Source organism: Lontra canadensis, unplaced genomic scaffold (assembly GCF_010015895.1).
Source record: "Lontra canadensis isolate GAN:19392208 unplaced genomic scaffold, GSC_riverotter_1.0 scaffold45, whole genome shotgun sequence".
In the NCBI taxonomy this organism is placed as follows: Eukaryota; Metazoa; Chordata; class Mammalia; order Carnivora; family Mustelidae; genus Lontra; species Lontra canadensis.
Genome location: NW_022631039.1, coordinates 9,192,996 through 9,220,534, shown reverse-complemented (window position 1 = coordinate 9,220,534; position 27,539 = coordinate 9,192,996). Strand labels below are relative to the sequence as shown.

The following is a 27,539-nucleotide window of genomic DNA, read 5'->3' as shown; positions in this document are numbered from 1 at the left end:
CTGTGCTATTGGCCATGTTCCCTACTCGAGGCTGTCCTCCATCTGCTGCCAGAATGAATTTCCCTGGAAACAAATTTGATCAAGTCAGTCTCTGTCCAAAGCCCTGGGTGTGGCATATATGCTTCTTCATATCTGGCTCTACCCTTTTCCTATCTTCCTTTTTTCCTTCCTTCCTTTCTTCCTCTCTTGAGAGAAAGAGAAAGCACGAGTGGGGGGGCAGCATCCTAAGCAGACTCTGTGCTCAGCGAATAGCCCAATGTGGGCTTGATCTCATGACCCCAGGATCATGACCTGAGCCGAAATCGAGTAAGACACTCAACTGATTGAGCCTCCCAGGCACCCCGTCTGGTTCTCCTCTATTTTTCTGCTGTATCTCTGGCTTCCTGCCCACATGGGCCATATATTTCACTCAATGGAGGTTTTCTTTTCTTTTTTTTTTTTTTTTAATTATTCCTTAAACTTAGTGTTCCCCTCCATGTTGCTGAGCCTTCGCAGATGCTCTCTTCTTGGGCTTCTCGAGGTCTGTCTCAGTCTGGCCACTGTCTGCTGAAGCATTCCAGAAGGTCCTACTCTCTACCAGGGTTCGAATTCAAGTTTTTGATATTTTTTCTGTAAGTGTCTCTGACCCATGAAGAGATACATCTCTCTTAATTCTGTTTGAGCCTCACTCCTGAAGACGTTTTACAAATGGTCTGTTTGGGCCCCTCAGTGACTTAACGATTCTTCTCTGGATTGCTGGGAGATAAACAGGAGCATTTTTTTAGTTTTGTTTGTTTTTTTGAAGATTTTATTTATTTGAGAGAGAGAGAGATAGCAAGAGAGATCATGAGTGGGGAGGAAAGGAAGCAGGCTCCCCGATGAGCAGGGAGCTTGATGTGGGGCCAGATTCTGGGATGCAGAGATCATGACCTGAGCCATAGGTAGATGCTTAACCAACTGAGCCATTCAGGCGCCCTAATTAGGAATATTTTGAAGCACCAAACTGTGTGCAGGGTTCTTTACATAGTACTGGGCTTGAAGACAAAGAAATGGAAGACATCATTTTTTTTTTAATATTTTATTTATTCATTTGACAGAGATCACAAGTAGGCAGAGAGGCAGGCAGAGAGAGAGGAAGGGAAGCAGGTTCCCTGCTGAGCAGAGAGCCTGACGCGGGGCTCAATCTCAGGACCCTGAGATTATGACTTGAGCTGAAGGCAGAGGCTTTAACCCATTGAGCCATCCAGGCACCCCTGGAAGACATCTTTTATTTTATTATTATTATTTTTAAAGATTTTATTTATTTATTTGACAGACAGAGATCACAAGCAGGCAGAGGCAGGCAGAGAGAGAGGGGGAAGCAGGCTCCCCAGGGAGCAGAGAGTCCAATGCGGGGCTCAATCCCAGGACCCCGGGACCATGACCTGAGCCGAAGGCAGAGGCCTCAACCCACTGAGCTACCCAGGCGCCCTGGAAGACATCTTTTAATCTAGAGATACTTTCAATATAAATTGAAGGGAACACACACAACTAAAAATACTTCCAAGGAGAGGCCCCAAGACGATGTGGTTAAATTCTATGAAGGAGGCAGAAAGCAAATGCTTTAGAGATTGAAGGACGAGCTCACTTCCAGGTGGGATTAGAGTAGGGTTAGGTTTCAGGAAGGAGGCTGCCTTTGAGCTGGGGTCTGGAAGGTTGAGTAGGTTTTTGATAGGTGGAGGAGAAGGATGTGGGAGGGGATATGCATGGTCAGGAAACTGTTCACATTGACTGGAGCATAGAGGAGATGTGACAGAAGATGAGTCTGAGACAGAGTAGAGTAAGACTGTGGGAAAGGAATGCCAGGCCAAGGAGCTTAGCTTTTGTTTGGTAGATATTGAAGTATGTTATGTAGGCTTTTCTTTTTTTTCTTTTTTTTTTTTTTTTTAAAGATTTTATTTACTTACTTGACAGAGATCACAAGTAGGCAGAGAGGCAGGCAGAGAGAGAGGAGGGAGCAGGCTCCCTGCTGAGCAGAGGGCCCGACCCTGAGATCATGACCTGAGCCGAAGGCAGAGGCTTTAACCCACTGAGCCACCTAGGCGCCCCTATGTCGGCATTTCTTAATAGGCGGCTAGCCAGTGAGCTTTGTATATCAAGGGAGAGAATCTGATTTGTTGAGTGTGGTACGGGAGGTCAGAGGTGATTAGGATCTGACTTAGGCCGTTACTAGTGATAATAGGAGGATAGGGACAAAAACCAAGGAGTGTATTGTAGGTAGAAACAGTAGTACTTATTTACCGAGGGGATGTGGGGCAGAAAAGGGAGTTACTGCTCGTTGTCACCCATTCCCTTTTTATTTTGAAAACGCTAAAGCTAGAGGAGAGTTGCAAAGAACAATATAACAAATACTCATATACCAGAGGGAGGAGCACATTTGAGACATACTGATCTCAAGAGACCTAGGGTATGAGAGCCACGTAGATATGTCTTTTTAAAGAGTTTATTTTTTTTTAAGATTTTATTTATTTATTTGACAGACAGAAATCACAAGTAGACAGAGAGAGAGAGGAGGAAGCAGGCTTCCTGCTGAGCAGAGAGCCCGATGCGGGGCTCGATCCCAGGACCCTGAGATCACGACCTGAGCTGAAGGCAGAGGCTTTAACCCACTGAGCCACCCAGGCGCCCCTAGATATGTCTTTTTAGATTATTGGAGATGCTGTCGCCTGTCATAAATATCCATTTCAGGAGAAGGGGACACACATCCCTCCAGCTACTCAACCCAGAGAGAAAACTTTGTTCTTCTGTATTCATACCCATCAGTCAGTAATCCTGTCCATACCATCATCACCACTTTTTTCCAGAATCCTAGCACTTCTTACCACCTTCTCTGCCACCATCTTGGTCCAGGGTGCCACCATCTTGGTCCAGGGTGCCATCATCCCTCATCTGGATTATGGCAGTGGCTTCCTGGCTGGTTGTCCTTTCTCTGCTTTTGCCTCCCTACTCCATTGTCTCTTCATTGTCCCTTCATTGTTTCTTCCCAACATAGCCGGCAGCGTGATCCTGTTAAAATGTCAGGTCGTGTCTTCCTTTGGTCACAAGCCTCCCAAGGCTTCCTGTCTCACCCAATAAAAGCACACCTCTGAAAATAGCCTATCGGGTCCTATGTTCTGTGATTCCTTTCTATGTCTCTGACCTCATTTCTCACTACTCTTCCCCATGCTCATTGCGTTCTAGTTATACTTGACTCTTTGAAGACCCCAGTCCTTTGCACTTGCTGTTTCTTCCATGTGTAATACTCTTTTCCAGAAACCCTTATCTCCTTCAAGTCTTTGCTTCAGTGTCATTTTCTTAGTCCTCCTTTGACCGTGGGGTGTAAAATTACAACCCTTCTGCTCACTGCCTCCCTCTGGCTCTCTATTCTTGCTTTTGTCTCTGTACCACTTGTATCATCTAGTAGTATGTAATTTACAAGGTTTCCTATCCAGCTCCCTTACTATAATGAAAGACCTTTAGAGGGCAGAGTTTTTGCCCGTTTGCCCCCTGCTGTATCTCAGCACCTGGAACTGTACCTGGCATGTTGTTGGTGCTCAGTAAGGTAAATGTGAATGAGTCAAGTGTCACAGGACTGGTAAAGAGAAAGATTCAAGAGTTGTAGGAGAAGGATCACCTTCAGCTTAATGGAAAGAGCGATATTGAACAGGGTCTGAGAGCTGTAGGATTTACATTCTTGTAGATGTCAGGCCGGCTGTCAGTTCTCTGGCAGTGGGCCACATAAGAGGCTCATCCTCTAGGATACTAAGCCTTCACATGTTGGGAGAGAACAAATAGCATGGTTCAACAGAAAGGAGAGGAGGCTTTGTGTTGGGGAGGAGAGGAGAATGAGGCTGGAAAGATGGGCCAGGCCAGGGAGATGTAGAAGAAACCCTCATTTTAATATTTGCCCAAGCCAACCACAGAAGGCACGTCTCCTGCTTCATGAAGTATTCCAAATCCAAGTCCAAATGGAGGCATTCCCGGGCTATTAATCTTTCCATTTTTTTTAAAGATTTAATTTAAAATTAAATACCATTAAAAGTTCAGCTGCTCAGTTGCACGGGCCACATTTCAAGTGGTCAGTAGCCACACCTGGCCATTGGCTACTGTATTGGACAGTGCAGATGTGGAACAGCTGTATAACCACAGAAAGTTCTGTCGGGACCATGCACAGTGAGTGACTTGAATTCATAGTACCAGTTCATTATGATCTTGCTAAAAAGGATTGGCCTGCCTAGCTAGTATTTAGACTCGATCGATGCCTTTGTCTTTCTTTTTAAGTTACCTAACTTTTTAGAGCTAGCTGGTGTTCTCTAACTGTTTGCAATTTGTGTGACATATAAGAGAAACAGTTAAACACATGTACAATCGGATGTAAAAACATTAAGTCAGTAATCATTCACACTGCTAGAATGGTTATCGCGTAAAAGACAAGAAGTAACACGTGTTGGTGAGGATGTAAATTGGTGATCTACCAACAGAACTACATATGATCTGTCAGTTCCACTTCTGAGTATTTATCTGAAGGCAATGAAAGCACTGTCTCAGAAAGCTACCTGCGCCCCTACGTTCACTGCAGCATTATGTACAGTAGCCAAGACATGGAAGCAGCCTAAGTGTCCATCAGTGGACAAGTGGATAAAGCAGATGTGCTGTGCCTACAAAAATATATGACTATACACAGTGGAATATTGTACAGCTACAGAAAGAAGGAAATCCTGCCATTTTCGACAACACGGATGAACCTCGAGGGCATTACACTAAGTGGAATAAATCAAACAGAGACAAATACTGTGTGATCTCAATTATATGTGGAATCAAAAAACCAAAAAACAAAAAACAAAAAAACCCAACTCAGACACAGAAAACAGACTCGTGGTTGCCAGACGTGGGGAGTGGGGGGGGGAATTGGATGAATGGGGCTAAAAGGTAGAAACTTCCAGTTGTAAGATAAACAAGTCCTGGGATGTAATGTACAACCTGGCAATTACACTTGATAATGCTGTGTTGTGTGTTTGAAAGTTACTGAGAGAGGGGATCTTAAAAATTCCTATCAGAAGGAAAAATTGTTAAAAACACAATATCTAAACAACATACAGAGGATGAGGGCATATTTGGAGGTGGAAAACAAGTGTGAATATGGTTCTGTGATAAGACAGCACAGATGATTATTAAATTCTTAAAATGACCATTGACAAATAAAATCAGGGCTGTTTATGTGTTACGCTTTCACTGCTGATGGAAATGCGACATTGGCTGTTTCACAGCACCCCCTCCTTTCATAAAGATCCCTCTTAGCACAGAGCCTCCTTTCTCTAATTTCATTGCAAAACAACCTCTCTAGCTTTAGTTAAGTGGTATTTCAGTTAAGGGGAGAAATGTGTTAAATAGGAGATGTTTTTCTCTCCTGTCTCCCTTGAATGCAGGGATACAGGATTTGTTTTTGTATATTCTCTTAGAGTTGAAATCAACTTGGGAATATTTCTCTGTACCCCGTGGTTCATATTTTAAATAACTTTTCCTCCTCCCACCTCTTCCTTTATCAAATCTTACTCATTTGCAGTATTTCTAAAAGATGCATAGGAGGTTCGAGTTTGTGTTCATGAATGAGCATGTGAACATCTGAGTGTAGAGAGAGATACTCTAGTGAGAAAGGTGTTGGTCTCTGATACATGAAGGGAGTCTTTCTCAGGGATGATCATGTGGCCAGGGTGGTATGTGGGCAGAACCACTACGGTGAGGATTTCTTCTTTAATTTATCTGTTCAGACCCTGCCCCACCCCACATGTAGCTCCCAGCCTCTCCCTTCTAAAGTTCTGAGATGACTCCACTTCCCTTAAACTCTGCTTCCCTTTCTGCTAATCCCAGTATGTCTGTCTGGTTATTTACTTCATAAACCCGAATTTTAGTTTCCCCACCACTTTCTCTAGATCTGCTCAACTTGTATCCATCTTTTCCCTATATTGCAAGGACATTTTTCATACTTTTTAAAAAAACAAGTACTCTGGAATACTCTGATCATCCTGTTCCCCACCAGGAGTTTTTCTTGTTACTTTTTTTTTTTTAATTTTCTGTCAGATGGTGAGACCTGGTTTGAGGATCAGTTAATTATAAAAGCAGAAAACTCTCAAAGTAGGACTACAACTACACGAAGGAGATGAATATGAACAAAACAAACATAAGGGGCTCTGTGAATATGAACAAAACTTTCATAACACCACAAACTCTATCCAACAGACATAAATTCTTAATTGAAGAGAAATCCCAAATGTGTAATATTTGTGGGAAGTTATTCAGGTGGAACTCATACCTTATTCAGCATGAAAGGATCCACACATAAGAGAAACCTTATGAGTGTCATGAATATGGGAAAGCTTTTGGCCGTATTTTGAACTTTATTCAGCATCAAAGAACACATACTGAAGAGAAACCCTATGAATATAGTCACTGTGGGAAAACCTTCCGGTGCAGCTCACACCTTATCCAGCTTCAAACAATTCATACAGGAGAGCTGCCTTATATGTGTGATGATTGTGGGAACACTTTTGATCGGAGCTCAAGACTTGTTCGACACCAGAGAATCCACACGAGGGAGAAACCCTATGTGTGTAGCGTGTGTGGGAAGGCCTTCAGCCAGAGCTCAAGTCTAATAGAACACCAGCGAGTTCACACCAAAGAGAGACCATATGAGTGCAATGACTGTGGGAAAACTTATAGTCATAACTCACACCTCATTGAACACCAGAGAGTCCACCCAGTGGAGACTCTTTATGATTGCAGCGAGTGTGGGAAATCTTTCAGTAGGAGTTCACTTCTTATTAAACACCACAGGATTCACATTGGAAAGAGACTTTATGTGTGTTGTGAATGTGGGAAGGCCTTCAGTTGGAGCTCTTATCTTATTTAGCACCAGAAATCTCATGGTGGAGCAAAATCTTCTGAATACAAAGAATGTGGGAAAACCTTCAAGTACAGTTCATACCTTTCCAATCATCTAGAAATCCACACAAGAGGGAAACTGAATGAAATGAAGTGGGTAGAGCCCTTGGTCAGAGTTCAGCTCTGATTGAATGTCAGAGCTTACAACTGGGGAGAGAACCTTTGGGTTTCATGAGGGTGGATGGCCTTCTGTGCTGGCTCAGCTCTTATTAAAACCTGAAAATACAGATGGTAGACAAACCTCATGGGTGTGTTCAATGCACAAAAACCTTTAGATGGAATTTCTGCCTTACTCAACATCAGCAGATTCACTTTGGAGAAGCATGTGTCAGAGAGGGCTGTGAAAGGAACATACTGCAGCACGACCAAGGTGGTGGCTAAGCAGAACCTTCAGTTAACACTATGATTTGGTGTCGAGGATCTGCATCAGAGGGAGATTCTGTGGCTTGGCGTCCAAATCTTCATAGTCTTCTGGAAAAGGACTGAGTTAGGTCCATCCCAGGGAAGAAAGAATCAGGAAATTCTAGATTTGGACTTGTAGGTCAAGAAAGCAGCAGGGTGAACTTTGAACCCAGTAACTCTCCTATCTCATCTAATCCATTTGTTGTAACTATCAATGGAAGTGGCTCTTGGATCTTACACCAGCATGTCACTCCTCAGTGTTCTGCAGATTACTCTGCAGACTCTCTTTTTGCTTTATAGGACATAAATGCACTTAATAAACAGACACATTTTCTAGACCAAACAATCCCTCAGGATGACCCGTTATGGGCTTTGTTATGTGTCAACGTGGGCTGAACTGCATTTGCCAGAATTCCCTTTTCTGTATTTTTTCTGGTTCTTGTGGGCTCGAGGGAGATTCTCAGGAGACCAGGAGGGCAGAAGAAAAGCAGCAGTTATTATTTTTGTGGCTCACCCACGTTGTTGCTAATCTGCTGACTCAGCTCCCTAGGGAGCTGCAGCACCTGGGCCTGCAACTCACCTACCTTCCCCTGGATCCTGCTCTGCCTTTGCTGGGCTGTGTGTGTGTATGTACACATGTGTGTGTGTGTTCTTGTGGTTTTACTTCTCTGTTCAAATCCTAGTCATACACGTGCTTACTGTTCTTGAACAAATACACATTGATATTCAGTTTAGATAGAGAGGAATGGTTAATTTCTGGCTGTTTTTGAAAAAATAATTTTTATGATTTCCTTTGAGAAAAAGTCACGTTCAAACTCCTTCATAACAAAATTTAAATCATTACCTGAGGCAGAGCTTCACTACTGTATAATTGTCCAGGAAAAGGTTGAATAGCCAAGCAGTTGAATAGTGTGATACATAATGGATAAAACTCTTAAAAATATTTTTTATTTTTAAGAAATCTCTACACTCGAATGGATAAGGAAGATGTGGTCCATATACACTTTGGAGTATTATGCCTCCATCAGAAAGGATGAATACCTAACTTTTGTAGCAACATGGATGGGACTGGAAGAGATTATGCTGAGTGAAATAAGTCAAGCAGAGAGAGTCAATTATCATATGGTTTCACTTATTTGTGGAGCATAACAAATAGCATGGAGGACATGGGGAGTTAGGAGAAGGCAGTTGGGGGAAATTGGAAGGGGAGGTGAACAAAGAGAGACTATGGACTCTGAAAAACAATCTGAAGGGTTTGAAGAGGTGGGGGGTGGGAGGTTGGGGAACCAGGTGGTGGGTATTAGAGAGGGCATGGATTGCATGGAGCACTGGGTGTGGTGCAAAAACAACGAATACTGTTACGCTGAAAAGAAATAAAAAAAAATTAAAAAAAAAAACAGATTAAAAAAAAAGAAAGAAATCTCTACACTCAATGTGGGGCTCAGACTCACGACTCCCAAGTTCAAGAGTCACACACTCCACTAGCTGAACCAGTTGGGAACCATAAAATTTTAAAAAACTTTGAGCACCCATTTATCATGAATAATTAATTAATTAATTAAATTTATTTATTTAAAGATTTTTTAAATTTATGAGAGAGAGATAGAGAGGGAACACAAGCACAGGGAGCTGGGGAGGGATAAGCAGGCTTCCTGCTGAGCAGGGAGCCGGATATGGGGTTGAATCTCAGGACGCTGGGATCAGGATCTGAGCCGAAGGCACGTGCTTAACCACTGAGCCACCCAGGTGCCCCTAGCATGAATATTTTAATCATTAAAAGAAATTCCAGGGGTGCCTGGGTAGCTCAGTGGGTTAAAGCCTCTGCCTTTGGCTCAGGTCATAATCCCAGAGTCCTGGGATCAAGCCCCACATTGGGCTCTCTGCTCCTCGGGGAGCCTGCTTCCTCCTGTCTGTCTGCCTTGCCTCTCTGCTTACTTGTGATGTCTGTCTGTCAAATAAATAAATAAAATCTTTACAAAAAAAAAAATTCCAAAAGTACCTCTACTGGGTAGTATATTGTTAAGTTAGGTATCTGAAAGAAATACCTACTTTGTTGTAAGTGCTTTTTAAAAAATTTTTCTTTCTTTTTTTTTTTTTAAGTAGGCTCCATGGTGGGCATGGAGCCCAGTGGGAGGTGGGGTGGGGTGGGGTGAGGGCCGTCAAACTCACATCCCTGAGATCAAGACCTGAGCTGAAATCAAGAGTTGGATGTTTAACCGACTGAGCCATCCAGGCACCCCAAGTAAATGCTTATTTTTGGTTACAAAAAAAATCAGATTATTTTTCCTCCAGTTAGTTTGGATTAGTGATTATCTAAGCTATCAATGAAAATTATACATACAATGTGAACTCTTAAAATGGAAAATTGCCAGTCTCATTGTCCCCAAGTCTGGTCTGGTGCTGTGCACATAGCAGGTACTGAATGAATGGCTCTGGAATGAATCTGTTTACCAGACATCACAGTCTTCTTTATTTCAGATATCCTGTCTGCACTCCTCTAATTTCTCCCTCTGTAATTGATAGGTGATTATCAGCACTCACTGAGGGTCACCTTGCTCTAAGGACCGCCTTGCATCTGGATGTCCTGAGAATGGACTTGCCCTCTGTGAGGTTGGGTCTGAGCTCAAGTGCCCACTTAGTGCACTCGACACATGACCCTCCTTGAGTCCCTCCCCACTCCCTTCACCACAGAAAGGGCTCTTTCCTTCTGTGGGGTCTTGAGATGCGTCAGGGATGAGGCAGGGCTTGATGAGTTGGGGTTGAAGGCTGGGCGGGATTCTGATTGGCGGAGAATAACAGAGAGGGGCACCCCAGGACAAGGCAAGTGCGTGGGGTCAAATGCCAGGCTTCAAGGGCAGAGGTGTCTGTGGAGACCAGGAAAGGGGAGAAAAGAGTTTGTCTAGCAGCATCAAAAGCACTGAGGTTGGGGTGTGTGTGTGTGTGTGTGTGTGGGGTCGGGGGAGATGCCTGGCTAGCTCAGTCAGTAGAGCATGTGACTTGATCTTGGAGTTGTAAGTTCAAGCCCCATGTTGGGTATAGAGATTACTTAAAATGTTAAAAAAGACAAAACAAAACACTAAAGTGGGGGCCCTGATTCTTTGGGCACAATCATTACAAGTGGCCAAGCAACTGACCAAGCTCTTAGACCTCAGGTAAACACAAGGGCAACCACTCAGCCCAGTTGTTAGGCCTTTCTCTGTCTTAGTACTGGACATTCCACACCAGGAAATGTTCGGTCCTGGGAAAACTGGGATGACTGGTCACCTGATGCCATAGTAACCCCACCTCCCTGGTCCCTCATAGCTCCCAGCTGCAACAGGACCCAGTAGAGCAGGAATTCTTAACTTAGGTTGCATACTGGAATCACCTGGGTAGCTTTCAGAAGACTATTGCCTCGGTCCCAGTGTCAGAGATTTTATGGTGTGGAGTTTGGCCTGGATATTGGGCTTTTGCAAGTTCCCAGGTAATTCTAATGTGCACCTAAGGTTGAGAACCCATGCGATAGAGAATATAAATGCTTTACAGGTGCTGAGAGAAAGACACAAAAAGACCACATAGTATCTGTGCCTTAGTCACTAAGGGCTAGTAAGAGGATGGGGCTGGGACTGTGGAGTCCATCAGGGTCCCCATGTGAAAGTGGAGGGAGGAGTGTCTGTTCATATCTTCTGCCCATTCTTTGATATGATTATCTGTTTTTTGTGTGTTGAGTTTGAGGAGTTCTTTATAGATCCTGGATATCAACCTTTTGTCTGTACTGTCATTTGCAAATATCTTCTCCCATTCCGTGGGTTGCCTCTTTGTTTTCTTGACTGTTTCCTTTGCCGTGCAGAAGCTTGTGATCTTGATGAAGTCCCAAAAGTTCATTTTCGCTTTTGTTTCCTTTGCCTTTGGAGACATATATTGAAAGAAGTTGCTGTGGCTGATATCGAAGAGGTTACTGCCTATGTTCTCCTCTACGATTCTGATGGATTCCTGTCTCACGTTGAGGTCTTTTATCCATTTTGAGTTTATCTTTGTGTACGGTGTAAGAAAATGGTCGAGTTTCATTCTTCTACACATAGTTGTCCAGTTTTCCGAGCACCATTTATTGAAGAGACTTTTATCCACTGTATATTTTTTCCTATTTTGTCGAAGATTATTTGCCCATAGAGTTGAGGGTCCATATCTGGGCTCTCTACTCTGTTCCACTGGTCTATGTGTCTGTTTTTATGCCAGTACCATGCTGTCTTGGTAATCACAGCTTTGTAGTAAGCTTGAAATCAGGTAACGTGATGCCCCCAGTTTTATTTTTGTTTTTCAACATTTCCTTAGCGATTCAGGGTCTCTTCTGATTCCAAACAAATTTTAGGATTATTTGCTCCAGCGCTTTGAAAAATACTGGTGGAATTTTGATTGGAATGGCATTAAAAGTATAGATTGCTCTAGGCAGTATAGACATGTTAACAATGTTTATTCTTCTGATCCAAGAGCATGGAATGGTCTTCCATCTTTTTGTGTCTTCTTCAATTTCTTTCATGAGTGTTCTGTAGTTCCTCGAGTACAGATCCTTTACCTCTTTGTTTAGGTTTATTCCCAGGTATCTTATGGTTCTTGGTGCTATAGTAAATGGAATCGATCCTCTAATTTCCCTTGCTGTATTTTCACTGTTAGTGTATAAGAAAGTCACTGATTTCTGTACATGGACCTTGTATCCTGCCACGTTACTGAATTGCTGTATGAGTTCTAGTAGTTTGGGGGTGGAGTCTTTTGGGTTTTCCATATAAAGAATCATGTCATCTGTGAAGAGAGAGAGTTTGACTTCTTCATTGCCAATTTGGATACCTTTTATTTCTCTTTGTTGTATGATTGCTGCTGCTAGGACTTCTAATACTATGTTGAACAAGAGTGGTGAGAGTGGGCATCCTTGTCATGTTCCTGATCTCAACGGGAAGGCTGCAAGCTTTTTCCCATTGAGGATGATATTTGCTGTGGGTCTTTCATAGATAGATTTTATGAAGTTCAGGAACGTTCCCTCTATCCCTATACTTTGTGAAACATTTTAATCAGGAACGGATGTTGGATTTTGTCAAATGCTTTTTCTGCATCAATTGAGAGGACCACGTGGTTCTTCTCTCTTCTCTTATTAATTTGTTCTATCACACTGATTGATTTGCGAATGTTGAACCATCCTTGTAACCCAGGGATGAATCCCACCTGATCATGGTGGATAATCTTTTTAATGGCTGTTGGATCCTGTTTGCTAGGATCTTGTTGAGAATCTTAGCATCCATATTCATCAGTGATACTCACCGTGAGACAGGAATCCATCAGAATCGTAGAGGAGAACATAGGCAGTAACCTCTTCGATATCAGCCACAACAACTTCTTTCAAGATATGTCTCCAAAGGCAAAGGAAACAAAAGCGAAGATGAACTTTTGGGACTTCATCAAGATCACAAGCTTCTGCACGGCAAAGGAAACAGTCAAGAAAACAAAGAGGCAACCTACGGAATGGGAGAAGATATTTGCAAATGACAGTACAGACAAAAGGTTGATATCCAGGATCTATAAAGAACTCCTCAAACTCAACATGCAAAAAACAGATAATCATATCAAAGAATGGGCAGAAGATATGAACAGGCACTTCTCCAATGAAGACATACAAATGGCTATCAGACACATGAAAAAAATGTTCATCATCACTAGCCATCAGGGAGATTCAAATTAAAACCACATGGAGATACCACCTTACACCAGTTAGAATGGCCAAAATTAGCAAGACAGGAAACATGTGTTGGAGAGGATGTGGAGAAAGGGGAACCCTCTTACACTGTTGGTGGGAATGCAAGTTGGTGCATCCTCTTTGGAAAACAGTGTGGCGATTCCTCAAGAAATTAAAAATAGAGCTTCCCTATGACCCTGCAATTGCACTACTGGGTATTTACCCCAAAGATACAGATGTAGTGAAAAGAAGGACCATCTGTACCCCAATGTTTATAGCAGCAATGGCCACGGTCACCAAACTGTGGAAAGAACCAAGATGCCCTTCAGCGGACGAATGGATAAAGAAGATGTGGTCCATATACACTATGGAGTATTATGCCTCCATCAGAAAGGATGAATACCCAACTTATGTAGCAACATGGACGGGACTGGAAGAGATTATGCTGAGTGAAATAAGTCAAGCAGAGAGAGCCAATTATCATATGGTTTCACTTATTTGTGGAGCATAACAAATAACATGGAGGACAAGGGGAGATGGAGAGGACAAGGGAGTTGAGGGAAATTGGAAGGGGAGGTGAACCATGAGAGACTCTGGACTCTGAAAAACCACCTGAGGGTTTTGAAGGGGCGGGGGTCGGGGTGGGAGGTTGGGGGAACCAGGTGGTGGGTATTGGGGAGGGCTCGGATTTCATGGAGCACTGGTGTGGTGCAAAAACAATGAATACTGTTATGCTGAAAAGAAATTTAAAAAAAGAAAAGAAAAGAAAGTGGAGGGAGGGTGTCCCAGGAGGAAGGAGCTGTGGGAGGGGGCTCTGGCCTTGGATTTGGAGCCAGCTAGTGAGGGGATTCCCTGAGGGCAGTAAGCTTGGTAGTGGGGGGAGGGAGCAGGCACCTGCTCCCTTCCCAGTTCTATTACCTGGTAAAACTACAGTTTGGGTGACTTGGGTTTTCCCTTTGACGCTCTGGCTGAAAGGAAGCACAGAGCCTAGGGGAAGTCAGAGCCCCAGCTCCGGGGGGGGGGGGTCCACACCCTTTTCCAGCAGGCAATTACTCTTCTGTTGTCCATCCTCTACCCTGGAGCTGGGAAAATATGAAAATATTTTTAGAGGAGGCTATAACCTAAACCTATTCACACCTTCTAGAATTTCCAGTCCTAGTGTTTGCTGGTCTGGTAGCCCCTAGCCTTGCTGTGTATATAGCCTTGGGACCCCTGGGTGAGAGGCATTTCCTGTGCTCTGTTTAAAGAGGTAGGAGTCTTTGGGCAAAGGGAAGATGGGAGGAGGAAGAGGAATTTAGTTCTGGCATCCAAACATGACTGCTTTCATCTCACCTGTCATGGCCCTTAGGATGAAATTCTACAAGACCCTTCACGTCCCAGCTCTGCCCATTGATTTCTTCAGTCCTCTTGGGGGTACTCCTTCCAGTCATTTTAAAATCTGTTGGGTCCCTGAAGACAGTATTTTTCAAATGTAGGTCAAAGCAACTAATGGGTCATAAATTAATTTATCATAGTGAGTTGCAACCAGCACTGAGGGTAAAAGAAAAAATTAGGAGGAGGATAGACAATAGTTGCATGCACTGAGTGTAGCAAAGGTAAGTGAAGCTTTTCTGTGTGCATGTGCACACGTGTGTGCTCTGTATAGTAGTTCTTGCTGTAGAGCCAGTGAAAACATTTGCACAATGCAGTCCCCTTTCGGGGATAAGATTCCGTCTAAATCCTGCCTCCTTGCAGGTCTTCCCTTGAACTGTATTTGCCTCTGCAATCCCTGTAGCTACCTACGTTCCTTTGTGCACTGATCACATCTGAAAAAAAAAAGAAAGAGATATTCAGTTGCTTGTCTCTGTGCTGGATTGCAAGCTCCATGAGGGCAAGGACTGTATGCAGTGAACATCTTATCTGTCATTGGAGAAAGCACTGAGATACCTCGTAGCTGAATGATAAACCTGAGTTTAGCATCCAGCTGTGTATATGTCCTTTTTTTTTTTTTTTAAAGATTTTATTTATTTATTTGACAGACAGAGATCACAAGTAGGCAGAGAGGCAGGCAGAGACAGAGGGGAAGCAGACTCCCTGCTGAGTAGAGAACCTGATGCGGGCCTTGATCCCAGGACCCTGGGATCATGACCTGAGCTGAAGGCAGAGGCTTTAACCCACTGAGCCACCCAGGCGCCCTGCTGTGTATAAGTTCTTAAACAATAATTTTATCTGAGAGATTTCAATATACCAAAAAGCTGGAAAAAAGTATAAATGAACACACTATGGGGCCTTCTTCCAGGCACTTGCCATTAGGCCCTTTCAGCCGTCTGGCAGGAGGAGTTATTATTACCATTCCTGTTTCAGGAATGAGAAAACTGACACCCAGGAAGGGGAAATAACTTACCCAAGGTCGCCCTCCTGGTAATGGCAGAGCTGGAATTCGAATTCAGATCTGCCCGGCTCCGGATCGCTTCCACCTCCTTCAGCGCACCCACCGCGAACAGGGGCGGAGGCCAGGGACTGCCGAGAGCCAGGTGAGTGGCGGGCGGGTGCGGTCGCAGGGCGGGAGAGTCCCTGCCCCCCTCCGCAGGGCCCCGCGGGCTCCGTGGGCTCCGTCCGCAGACCGCGCATCCTCTCGCTCCCGGCCTCCGGGCCCAACGGAAACTCGAAACTCCGGGCCGGGGTCCAAGGCGCGGGTGAGGGACCCTCCTGGAGGGAAGCCCTGCCCCGGAGACCGGGAGACCCTGACGGTTCCCAAGGAGGGAAGGGAGGCCGCGGGGGAGGGAGGGGCAGGGTGTCTCCGCGGATAAGAGGTTGTGAAAAGGGCCCCCAACCCCCCACCTCCAGGCCGCACAGAACCCTACGGGCTGTTGGGACCCACTGTGGGATGGGAGCAGATCGTCAGATCTGGGTCCATTTTGGGGTCTGGAAAATGTCCCCGTGGCTTTGGGGCCAGAGAAGGGCCAAGGAAGCTTGTCGGCGGGAAGGATCCTCTGACCAAACCGGGGTCAGTTTGCTGCCCAAGTTGCCCCGAATCACTGGTGGGAAAGGGGCTGAGGCTCCAGTGGCCCTGACAGGTACCCCCACTGTTTCGACCAGATGTACTTTCTTTCGTCCATGCCTTTCATTCCCAGTACAGTTCCCTGCTGTCCCCGGGGATGCGCGGGGCCTCGGGAGGGAACAGGGCTGCATCCAGGCTGCTGCAGGGTGGCTCAGGGACTCTCCCAGAGGGAACCCCGATTGAGGAAGCTCCCCCAGGCCCGCGGCTCCCGGCTGGTCGAGGCTCCACCAAGCTGCAACTCTTTTACTTTCTTGGGTCCTTTTAAAATAATAATTAAGACAGTGTGATAGTTGCTGACAGTTGTTTTTGTTTTGTTTGGAATGCCTTTTTTTTTTTTTTTAAGATTTTATTTATTTGAGAGAGAGAGAAAGCGACCACAAGCAGGGAGAGCAGCAGAGGGAGAGGGAGAAGCATGCTCCCTGTTGAGCAAGGAACCCGAGGCAAGACTGGATACCAGGACCCTGGGATTACGACCTGAGCCCATGGCGGAGGTGTAACCCACTGAGCCACCCTAGTGCTTTTGGCAAAATTAAAAGTTTTAGCAATTCTGTAACCCACCGCACACCCCATTCACTCTCTCTTTCTCACTCCTGTAAATGAGCTTATCTAGTAGGAAGAATTCACTGGTTCCTGATTTGAAAGTCACCAAGCTGACCTCTGGGCCTGAGGCCTGAAGTGGGAGGGAGGGGCAGCCCTGCGCTGACCGACTGTGGTGGGTCTTACTCTCCTGTTCTCTGTTTCAACAGTACAAAGGGGTCCCTGTATACATACAGGGACCCCCTGAATACAAACAGGATTCCCTGTTGTATTAACATGTCTAGGGGCCTTTGAGTCTGGCCTAGATCAGTGCATCCCCCAAGTTGTATGTCCATGGGGTGCAGTGTTCTAATCCCTGTGCTAAGGGCTGTTCCAGAAGGCTGGCAAGGTCCTCCTCACTGGAGAGCTGCCAGGTGGCAGAGGGGGGCAGATATGACGTGACACGCTGGGGTACATCGGCCCTGAAGTCACCCAGACAGCGGGGGAGGAAAGCTTTGTACCCAGTGACCTGTTTTTTGTGTCTTTCTCCCCCTTAGTTAACAAGAGCCTGCGAGTTCCTGTCTTTTCTCATCCCTGAATCCTTACCGCTGGCCTAAGCTGGGCATGGGGCGTCCGGTAAGTGTGGATGGAATGACAGGTAGTGGCTGGTGGCTGGGAGGGCTGGGGTGCAGTGGATGATGGGGCCAAGCTGAGCTTTATGGGAGAGGCAGAGGGCCCCCCCGCCCCACCCTGGGGAGGGAAGGACCGCAGGGAGGCTGGAGCTGGTTGGAAGGGAGACCTGTGGGTATGGGGCAGGAAGGGTAGGGGCTTGGGGACTTCCTGGGAGGACGGCCGATGAGATGGAGGTGTCGCGTGGTGATAGAGCATGACAAAACAGGGAAAACACGAAAGCCTGTTTTAGGCAAGTTGCGGGGAGGTTGCGGGGGAGCAGGCGGAGGTGCAGACCATCTGCTGACAGTGTCTAGAGGACTCCACCCCACCTGGAGAAGGGGTGTCAGGATGGCTCCATCCAGAGGGCTGTAGAGCTAGGACTGCTCTCGGTACTGCCTGCCTCCATCATTTTAGAGCAAGGAAACTGAGGCCCAGCAGTGACGTGACTGAGTGGTGTGGCCTGGGGGGTGTAGGGAAGATCTAAGGGGAGCTTTGGACAGAGCAAAGGATTATTCAGGTGGGAAGAAGAGAAGCTAGTGACAGGAAGGAGGGCAAAGTGCAGGAGGCTGTTTCCAAACCAGTCTGAGACCACTCAGAGAGGAGTAGCCATTCACGTGTTTATAAACAGCAGATTTTTTGGGGGGGGGGTGTGCGTGCATGAGCGCACCCCCCGCTCTGCGGGTCCCACAGCCTCAGAGACATTCCCTGCCCCAGCTGCAGTTGCGGGGGTCTGCGTTGGGACCGCGGAGAGGCCCCAGTGCCTGGGGGGGGATTGCACAGGGTGTGGACCAGAGAGAGCAGCCCACTCACTCTCGAGGGCCCTGTCTTCTGCACTTCAGACCCCGGCCTAATGACCACCCCCATCGTCATCCTGAAATCCCCAAAGCTATTGGCTGTTAGCTGCCTGCGGAGCACAGTGCAGGGGGTCTTTGCAGGTGGGGTGATTGTTAACAGAATTGAGCGGTGAGAACTTTAGGGTTGGTGGGGCTTTGGGACTGGCCTAGTCCAACATCATTTATTGAGGTGGAAATTGGGGCTCAGAGAAGGGACCCTACTTGCCCAAGATCCCCCAGTGACTCAGTGGCAGAAAACGTTTCGTGCATATTTTAGGTCTGCTGAAGCGGTCTGTAACGTTGTCAAGTTTATCCAGGCCAAGAAATCAACATTTCCCGAGCCTCACTTATGTACTAACATTTCTGCAGGCGTCATCTTCTTCCCCTGTTCTGCATGAGAAGCCCTCACTTTTCCCTTGAACAGGTGATGATGACTTTAGAGAACAAGGATATGAAGGGATTCACGTGGGCCATAGCCCCAGCCTTGACCTCCCTGGGCTACCTGCTCATACTGCTGGTCTCCATCTTTCCCTTCTGGGTACGGCTTGTAAACGAGGAGTCTCACGAGGTGTTTTTCAGTGGCCTGTTTGAGAACTGCTTCCATATCAAGTGCTGGAAGCCTCGACCCTTATCAGGTAAGGAGGGATGGAGGCAGGGACAGGACAGGGGGAGATGGGGCCAGCATGGGGACTTGGGTGACAGAGGACCAGATGGAGTCAGAGAGGACAGAATTTAGTAAGTGCATAAGGAGATTTTCTGAGTCTCTGCTCTCTAGGTTAGAGTAAAGTACGTGGCTAGCAAAAAGTTGATAGTATCAAGTTGACCACCAGGGTCAGGAGCAAATGTGTCTGCAAGGAAGTTGATTTCTGGGGTAGGAGTGGCTTTACCTAGGATGGAGGGGCGGGGGGTCTTGCCCTACTGCGTGAGGCTCCACCACCTCCCAGGGCTGCTGTTAGTTCCCCGACAAGGGACCCTTTTTGGTGGGCACAGCTCCCAGCTGGGGAACAGCCTTGTTAGTAGAACCCAGGCTGGATTTCAGCCCCCACTTGTCCCCTCTGCTGAACACCTGTCCGACTGCAGGTGGCAACCCGGCAGATAAGGTGCTCAGGCCTGAGTACCACATTTTCAAGGGAAAACAGGCGGATATGAGCCCAGTGGACCATGGATGCACTTGAGGCTGCATTTTACAAGGGACTTAGGGAGGTCAGGAGGATGTCTGTCTTGGAAAAGGGGCGAGCCTCTTTGGGAAAGAGTCCTCTCTCCTGGTGACAAAAGAGGAGAAACCTCTTTGGGGAAGATGGGTCACGCCGTGTGTGCTCTTCGATCTGGGGGTCCTCAGCCTCGGTGCTGCTGACACTTTGGCTGGATACTCTTTGTTGTGGGGGCGCTCCTGTTTCATGCAGGACAGTTAACACACCCTTACTCCCTCCGACCCGATTGATGCCTCAGTTGTGACAGCTAAAATTACCTCTTAGCATGGCCAGATATCCCCAGCAGGGGCTATAAAACTGCACCTGATTGAGAACCATTGGCTTAACCCTAGAGTAGATTCTAGAACATTTGGGTCTTTAGCAACACCTTTGTCTTTTTGTCCCACCCCTAGCTGTCCATCTCTCTGTGCTTAGGAGGGCGTACAGACATGTTTTAATGTGCGTCTGAGTCACGCCAATAGTAGGGGATCATTGAGACCCTGGCTCTGCCATTTTGGATCTGTTTCATTACTTCTGTTAACTGGGATAAATAAATAAGCATTAACCCCCCCCACCCCCTCCGAGTTCAAAACATCTTAACTGCATAAGTTCTGATTTTCCACCAAGGGCTTATTTCAGTGTGACCAATACTGATACAATTCTTCACATTTCCACATGCAACTTTTATAATTTTTATTGTTTATTGAAAAGACTGTTTGTCCATCTAGTTTTTTTTTTCCCCATACACTTCCATGTCATGGGGAACAAAATGTTGGAACCAGAGCCTTCTCAGAGGCCAAGTGGTGGGGTTGGAGCCGTGGTCCCATGGTGCACTGTGGGACTGAGGGTGGCGGGCTCCGGGGGCCTTCTCTGCAGGCTCTGCGGGGCTCTGTCCCTGGTCACGGGTCAGGGTTTCCAGCTGCAGCCCAGCTTCCCTCCCCTGCAGTGTACATCATTCTCGGCCGCGTTTTCCTGCTGTCTGCGGTTGTCCTGTCTTTCCTCACCACCTTCATCCTGGTGTCCTTTGCGTCTCAGCTGTTTCCCAGGACCTGGAAGCACAATCTGGTGTCAGCCTTCATCAGCTTCCTCACAGGTGTGGAAGAGGCAGGCAAGCCTTGTCCTCAGGCAAGCCTCAGCCTTGGGAAGGGGTTGGGGTGGCGGGACCCCAAAGCAGGGAGATGGTTGGTTTCTGTGATGTCAGGAGAGAGGGAATTTTTAGGGCCCCTCTCACCTGCTGCCTTCTCTGAGGCTGTCTGCCCCCCAGGATGACAGTCGCTCTCCCCAGGGGCCACTCGGCCCCCTGCACTACAGCTAGCACAGCCCTCACTGCATTGGCTTGGGGTCATCGGTCTGGGGTTCTTTTTTGCCATCATCTCTATCCCAGCCACTGTCATAGAATCTGGCGCAGAATGACAATGTGGAAGTGAAATATATAGTATGAGTGAAATATAAGTGTTTCTTGGATGAGTGGACGGAAGACACCATCTCTGCCCTTTGGAACCTTTTGACTTTAAAAGGCTGGCCAAGGCCCTCCCCCGGGAGGCTCCCATCACATGGAGAAGGTGGAATGCTCACAGTGGGAGAATCAGGTTGAGTTGCACCCAAAGCATCGCACCCAGGGGCCCCAACTGGAGTCAGCCAACAGCACGGGCACAGAGGGGACCCGGGAAAGGGATTTCTGGTTATGGGGCTCCTGGGAGCTGAGGCACATGGGCTCTGAAATGAGTTGGGATGGAGGCAAAGATAGGCGTGTGGGGTCGAGGTTATGGGCTCTGATAGGGCATAGGTGTGGGCTGGAGAAAACAGCCTCCGCACAGGAGCCCCACCGGTGTGGACCATGTGCCTCTGTCGGATTAAGAGCAAAGGTGGGAACCATGGGAGGAGAGCAAGAGTGCCTCCCTGTGACCCTGCAGGGGTCTGTGCCTTCCTGGCCTTGTTGCTGCATGCCCTGGAGATCCAGAATCTGAGGATGAAGCCCAGCCCCCCCCAGTTCTCCGTGCAGTGGCCTTACTACGTCCTTGGCTTTGCCATCGTTCTGTTCATAGTGGCTGGTGAGTGTCCTGGGGCTAGTGCCCCTCTCCCTGCCCTCTGTCTGGATTTAGGAGCTGTGGACGCTCTAGAGCGGTGCTGTCCAAAACTCTAGTCACTAACTACTTGTGGCTATTTAATTAATTAAAATGGAATATGTAGAAGTTCAGTTCCTCAGTCATGGTAACCACACTTCAGGTGTTTGGTAACATCATAATGTACTAGTAGCTGCCATATTGAATGGGACAGATGTGGAAATTTCCATCAGTGCAGAGAGTTCTACAGAACAGCACTGCTCTGGAGCCTCAGCCCTCTCTCTTACCCTTGTCGTCCCTGACTTTAGAACCAACCTCCAGATTTCATATTCTATCTTATTCTGTCCTGACTCCTACAGGTTTCTGTGCCTGTCTCTATCTCTGTCTTGGAATCTGTGATCTTATTCACCTCACCATCACCTTACTGTCTTGTCTTTTTTTATTTATTTTTTAAAGATTTTATTTATTTATTTGATGGAGAGAGACCACAAGCAGGCAGAGAGGCAGGCAGAGAGAGAGAGACCGGAGGAAGCAGGCTCCCTGCCAAGCAGAGAGCCCGATGCGGGACTTGATCCCAGGATCCTGAGATCATGACCTGAGCCGAAGGCAGAGGCTTTAACCCACTGAGCCATCCAGGCGCCCCCTGTTTTATCTTTATAGACCATCACCATCTATGCCCTCCATCCTATCTAATTTTGTCCTTTTCCCTAATCTTCCTGCTATACTAACCCAACCCATGACATAATCTATTTTAACTTGATTTTATTATACATTGAATATGTAAAAATATTTATCATATATGAAGTAGATAATTAAAAATAAACTGTATGCCCATTTCCACCATATAGTTTTAAGAATTAGCCATATTTTCATGGAGTCCATGGTTTGTAAGTTACATTCTTATTTATGTGTCACTGAGAAAGAAAAAAAGGATGCTAAGAATCATTAATTATAAGATGCTGTAGTCTGTAAGGCACATCCTTATTTCAGAAACGTGAAAAAAATGGGCTTGTTAACATTGATGAAATATGGTAGAATATTAAGTATCTTTGAAGTCTTCACATCTCTCAACCATGTGGCTCTTTGTGATCTCGTCCTCTTGTCTCTCCTCAGAAAGCAATTATTCTGAAATTTCTGATAATCATTTCTACTGCACACACGTTTGTCCTAAAAAATATAGGACTTAGTTTTACTTGTTTTAAAACTTTGTATAATCATACTGTTTATACAACATTATAACCTCCATATTAATACAAGGAACTCTAAGGGTCATTCATTTTTAACATCTTAAGTACTTAATTGTGTAAACTAAGCTTGTCTGTAGGAGGAGTATGGTATTTCTCTGTGGGAGAATTTTAAGCTCATGGTTCAGTTTCTTTTAATGACTATAGGACCATTCAGCTATTTGATTTCTTCTTGAGTTAGTTTTGGTAATTTATATATTTCTATAGGTTTATACATTTTGTATAAATTTTGAAATTTATTGACATAAACTTACGCAAAATGTTTTCTTTCTTAACTTTATTTGTGCTGCATCTGTAGTTACGTGCTTCATTTTTTAATTTTATTTTATTATTATTTTTTAAAGATTTTATTTATTTATTTGACAGAGAGAGAGAGAGATCATAAGTAGGCAGAGAGGCAGGCAGAGAGAGAGGGAAGCAGGCTCCCCGCTGAGCAGAGTGCCCAATGTGGGGCTCAATCCCAGGACTCTGGGATCATGACCCGAGCTGAAGGCAGAGGCTTTAACCCACTGAGCCATGCCATGCTTCATTTTTCATACTTAATTTTTTCTTTTTTCATTGCCAGGTTTGTGTCATATTTACCACATTTTTAGTCTTTCCAAAGGTCCAGCATTTAGCTTTCTTGAACCTTCATATTTTATGTTTGTTTTCTTTTTTTTTTTTTAAGATTATTTCTTTATTTATTTGACAGAGATCACAAGTAGGCAGAGAGGCAGGCAGAGAGAGAGAGAGTGGAGGAAGCAGGCTCCCTGCAGAGCAGACAGCCCGATGTGGGGCTTGATCCCAGGACCCTGGGGTCATGACCTGAGCTGGAGGCAGAGGCTTTAACCCACTGAGCCACCCAGGCGCCCCTTGTTTTCTTTTTTAAAAATTTTATTTATTTTTTATTTTATTTATTTATTTAAATATTTTATTTATTAATTTGACCGACAGAGATCACAAGTAGGCAGAGAGACAGGCAGAGAGAGAGGAGGAAGCAGGCTCCCCGCCGAGCAGAGAACCTGATGCGGGGCTCGATCCCAGGACCCCAGGATCATGATCTGAACCAAAGGCAGAGGCTTTAACCCACTGAGCCACCAGGCGCCCCTTATGTTTGTTTTCTATTTGATTAATTTTTGCTTCTTATTTTGAACCTCCCTCCCTACTGCTTTTTTGCATTTATTCTGCTATTCCTTTTCCAGCTTCTTAAGTCAGGATCTAAACTCATTGCTTACTTCTTCTTTTCTTTTCTTTTTTTTTTTAAAGATTTTATTTATTTATTTGACACAGAGAGATCACAAGTAGGCAGAGAGGCAGGCAGAGAGAGAGGGAAGCAGGCTCCCTGCTGAGCAGAGAGCCCGATGCGGGACTCGATCCCAGGACCCTGAGATCATGACCTGAGCTGAAGGCAGAGGCTTTTAACCCACTGGGCCACCCAGGCGCCCCTGGAGGTCCATTCTGATGTTTGATGTTGAATGCAACTTTTCAGTTATAAACATTAGATCAAGCTTATTTATTATATTATTCTAATCTTGATTTAGAATTGTTCTAGTTTAAGCTAGTCACAGAAGGAGAAATACAAAGGTTGTGCAATATGAGATGACCGAAATAGTCAAGATCATAGAGGCAGAGTAGGATGGCAGTTGCCAGTGGCTAGCAGGGCAAAATGAGATGTTGTTCAATGAATATTATGTCTCAGTTATTCAAGATAATTAAGTTCTAAAGATGTGCGGCACAACATAATACCTATAGTTAACAATACTGTACCGCGCGCTTACAGATTCGTTAAGTAGGTAGATCTCATGTGAAGTATTCTTACCACAATAAAAAAATCAAAACAATAGATGAAAATGATGAATTTGTTTTTCAAAAAATGGAAATGATAGATACCCAAGTATATTTTTTAAATGGAGAAAATTAACATTAATTTTAAAAGGCTGAAAAAAAAAAGTACAATAGAGCCTACCTCCTATAGACAGTTCTCAATCTCATTCATGTAGATGCCCTGGGTTTGTGTTTTTTTTTGTTTTTTTTTAGATTTTTATTTATTTATTTATTTGACAGACAGAGGTCACAAGTAGGCAGGGAGGCAGGCAGAGAGAGAGGGGGAAGCAGGCTCCCTGCTAAGCAGAGAGCCCGATTCAGGGGTTGATCCCAGGACCCTGGGATCAGGACCTGAGCTGAAGGCAGAGGCTTTAACCCACTGAGCCACCCAGGCGCCCCAAGACGCCCTGTTTTCGTTTCTCATTGCTTCCAACTTAATGTGGTAAGAACCATCCCTGACAATTCAGATGCCAGCTTCAGAGGGGCAGACCTTACACATAGATGGAAACTTTTCTTTTGATTTTTTTCCCTGTAAAACTCCTCTAAACTGTCTTTATAAGTGGCTTAATGACAGCCTAACAATTGACCTCGCTTGACCACACAACGCACAGATGTGGCTGGCATCTCTCAGGCCAAGAAACAGAATCAAAGCCATATGGAAAGGTCCACAACAATATGGTCTGCTACAAAAGCATACCTTTCCAGAAATCCAGTTATTAATAAAGTTAACTCACATTTTATTTTATTTTTTTTAAAAGATTTTATTTATTTATTTGACAGAGAGAGATCACAAGTAGGCAGAGAGGCAGGCAGAGAGAGGGGGAGGCAGGCTCCCCGCTGAGCAGAGAGCCCGATGCGGGGCTTGATCCTAGAACCCTGGGATCATTACCTGAGCCGAAGGCGGAGGCTTTAACCCACTGAGCCACCCAGGAGCCCCTTAACTCACGTTTTAATTGTATCATACTTGTTTCAAGGCTAATGCACGTGAAAACATGTGAGTTCAAGTTTACCAGTAAAAGAGACAAATACATGTATAGTGAAACTATTCACAAATTTTTATAAGCCTAGACTCATGCTCACAGGGAAGTGGAAAAACCACATCAAGGGAGGGGCGGCAGCAGAGAAATTCACAGGTACACAGATTTCAGTTCAACACAAAGAAAGAAAGTCCAGGAACTATAACTATAGAATAAGCCTTTCAAAACACAACGAAATGGAAATACTAGCGCAAGTATGGGAAAATACAGGAATGTTCTCTGCAGCATTATCTAAGGAAGAGAAATAGATAAACTTATGTTACGTTCATGTAATGAAGTACTATGTAGCTGTTAAAAAGTATAGTAAATCTTTATGTGTTGATGTGGAGGGCCCTTCATGCTCTGTTAACTGAGGGGGAGAACAAGTTGGGAAAATTGTGTATAAAATGATTTTAAAGGCAAAAAAAAGAGTTGTTCTGTTTTACCGGTGAATTGAACTTTTAATCATTATGCATGCTGTGATCTTTTTTATTTCTAGTAATCCCTTTTGTGAAAGTCTGTTTTATCTGCTATTACTCTAGCTAGTAATAGTACTCTAGTATTTGCCTGTTATAGATCTTTCTAATCTTTTACTTATATGTAATCATATAGTTTATGATTGTATCTTTTTCATCTAGTTTTATCATCTTTGTCTTTTTTAAAAAACATTTTATTATTTGGCAGAGACAAAGACAGTGAAAGAGGGAATACAAGCAGGGGGGCGTGGGAGAGGGAGAAGTGAGCAGGGAGTCAGATGTGGGGCTCGATCCCAGGATCCTGGGATCATGACCTTAGCCGAAGGCAGAGGCTTTAACCCACTGAGCCACCCAGGCGCCCCAATTCTATGTCTTTTAAGTTTAACAACTGAATGACATGCAGGTCTGTGTTCGTCTGCTGCTATTTCTACTGGCTCTTGTTTCTGGTGCCTTGTTTCTTGGTATGTTTGTGAATTCATTTTCCTTGTAAGTTTTTTTTTTTTTTTTTTCCGGGTAGAAACTCGTTGAGACCTGTATTTAAAGTGTTCTTTTCAAAAAGGGATTTGCATTTGCTCCTGTTTGATGCTCGGATGTACAACTAGGATCACAACAGGTATTGTGAATTTGGTTGCAGACCCACAGAACAGCTAGCCTCTGTTTATGAATTCTCATTCAATACAGGTAACTTTGAAGTTCTAGCTCCATATGGCAGACCCTTGTTAGATTGGTCATCTTGAGCAGGCCCTGGGCTTTTTCTCTCACATTGTGTCCCAAATGTCCAAAAGAATGGAAACTCAGGGTCACCTGGGTTGAGTGTATGTTCCTACAGTGAAGGCTGATTGTATGCTTGCTTAAACTCTCTAGGTTTCTGTTTTCACTAGAGTTTTGTTCCTAAGAATGCCTTACCCTGATGCCAGTTTGATGCTGTATTTACCAATAGGTTTCTGAAGAAACACCTTCAATCGAGTTTTTGGTTTTTTTTCAGTGGGAGAGTATGTAGTCTGCTATCACACAGAACACAGAAGTTGTCCTTTCCCTTAGCCTTAACCGTAACACAGCATTTATTATTTGCTCAAGCTATCTCCATTTATGACACAGTTTTCTTTCTCCTTTCTGCCTTGCTGGGAGTCTTGAGCGGGGCATCCAGAGGCCTGGGTTTTGTGTCTGACCTTCCTCTCCTAAACCTTGTTTTCTTACCTATTAATAGCCTGTTGCTAAGACGCCCTACAGCACTGGCTCTAGTTCTGTGAGTTTATCCATCTGTTCGTCTGCCTTGTCTTGTGATGCATTCTGTTTTCCGTCTGTCTCTGTAATACTCTCTGTTGGAGGGGAGAACTAGGGAGGTCGGATGCAGGCCAGAGGGGGTCACATTCGAGGAGGGCATTCCTGACGTCACTCCCTAACCTGACCCAAACTTTCGCTGTTACCCAGGTGCCATCTGCCTCTTCCAAGAAACAGCCTGCCTTAGCTGCCATTGGTTGCCCAATTCCCGGAGTATCGAGGAGAGCCAGGGCGTCCCCCACCTGGAGAATCTGGAGAGTTTGGGAGGAGACCTAAGCTCCATACAAAAGGAGACGCTGCTGAAAGAAGAAACGGTTATCTAGTCCAGGAGAGCGTCCTCCAGGCATCCTCAGCTGTATGAGCCTG

General features: G+C 45.4%; 1 protein-coding gene and 1 long non-coding RNA gene across 2 annotated transcripts in view; both read left to right on the top strand.

Moving 5' to 3' along the window:
* The window catches only part of LOC116876459, an 18,676-nt gene extending 3,132 nt beyond the window's left edge, over window positions 1–15,544 (top strand). Inside the window, exon 3 of the long non-coding RNA XR_004384388.1 lies at window positions 15,383–15,544. This is a non-coding gene — a long non-coding RNA (uncharacterized LOC116876459). The remainder of the gene's footprint in view (window positions 1–15,382) is intronic.
* Window positions 15,541–27,539, top strand: TMEM225B (transmembrane protein 225B). Its single transcript, XM_032872630.1, has 6 exons — window positions 15,541–15,552; window positions 17,153–17,231; window positions 18,525–18,735; window positions 20,237–20,383; window positions 21,204–21,341; window positions 27,324–27,539. The coding sequence occupies exons 2-6, from the start codon at window positions 17,220–17,222 to the stop codon at window positions 27,494–27,496; spliced, it is 681 nt and encodes a 226-aa protein (XP_032728521.1). The 5' UTR covers window positions 15,541–15,552; window positions 17,153–17,219; the 3' UTR covers window positions 27,497–27,539.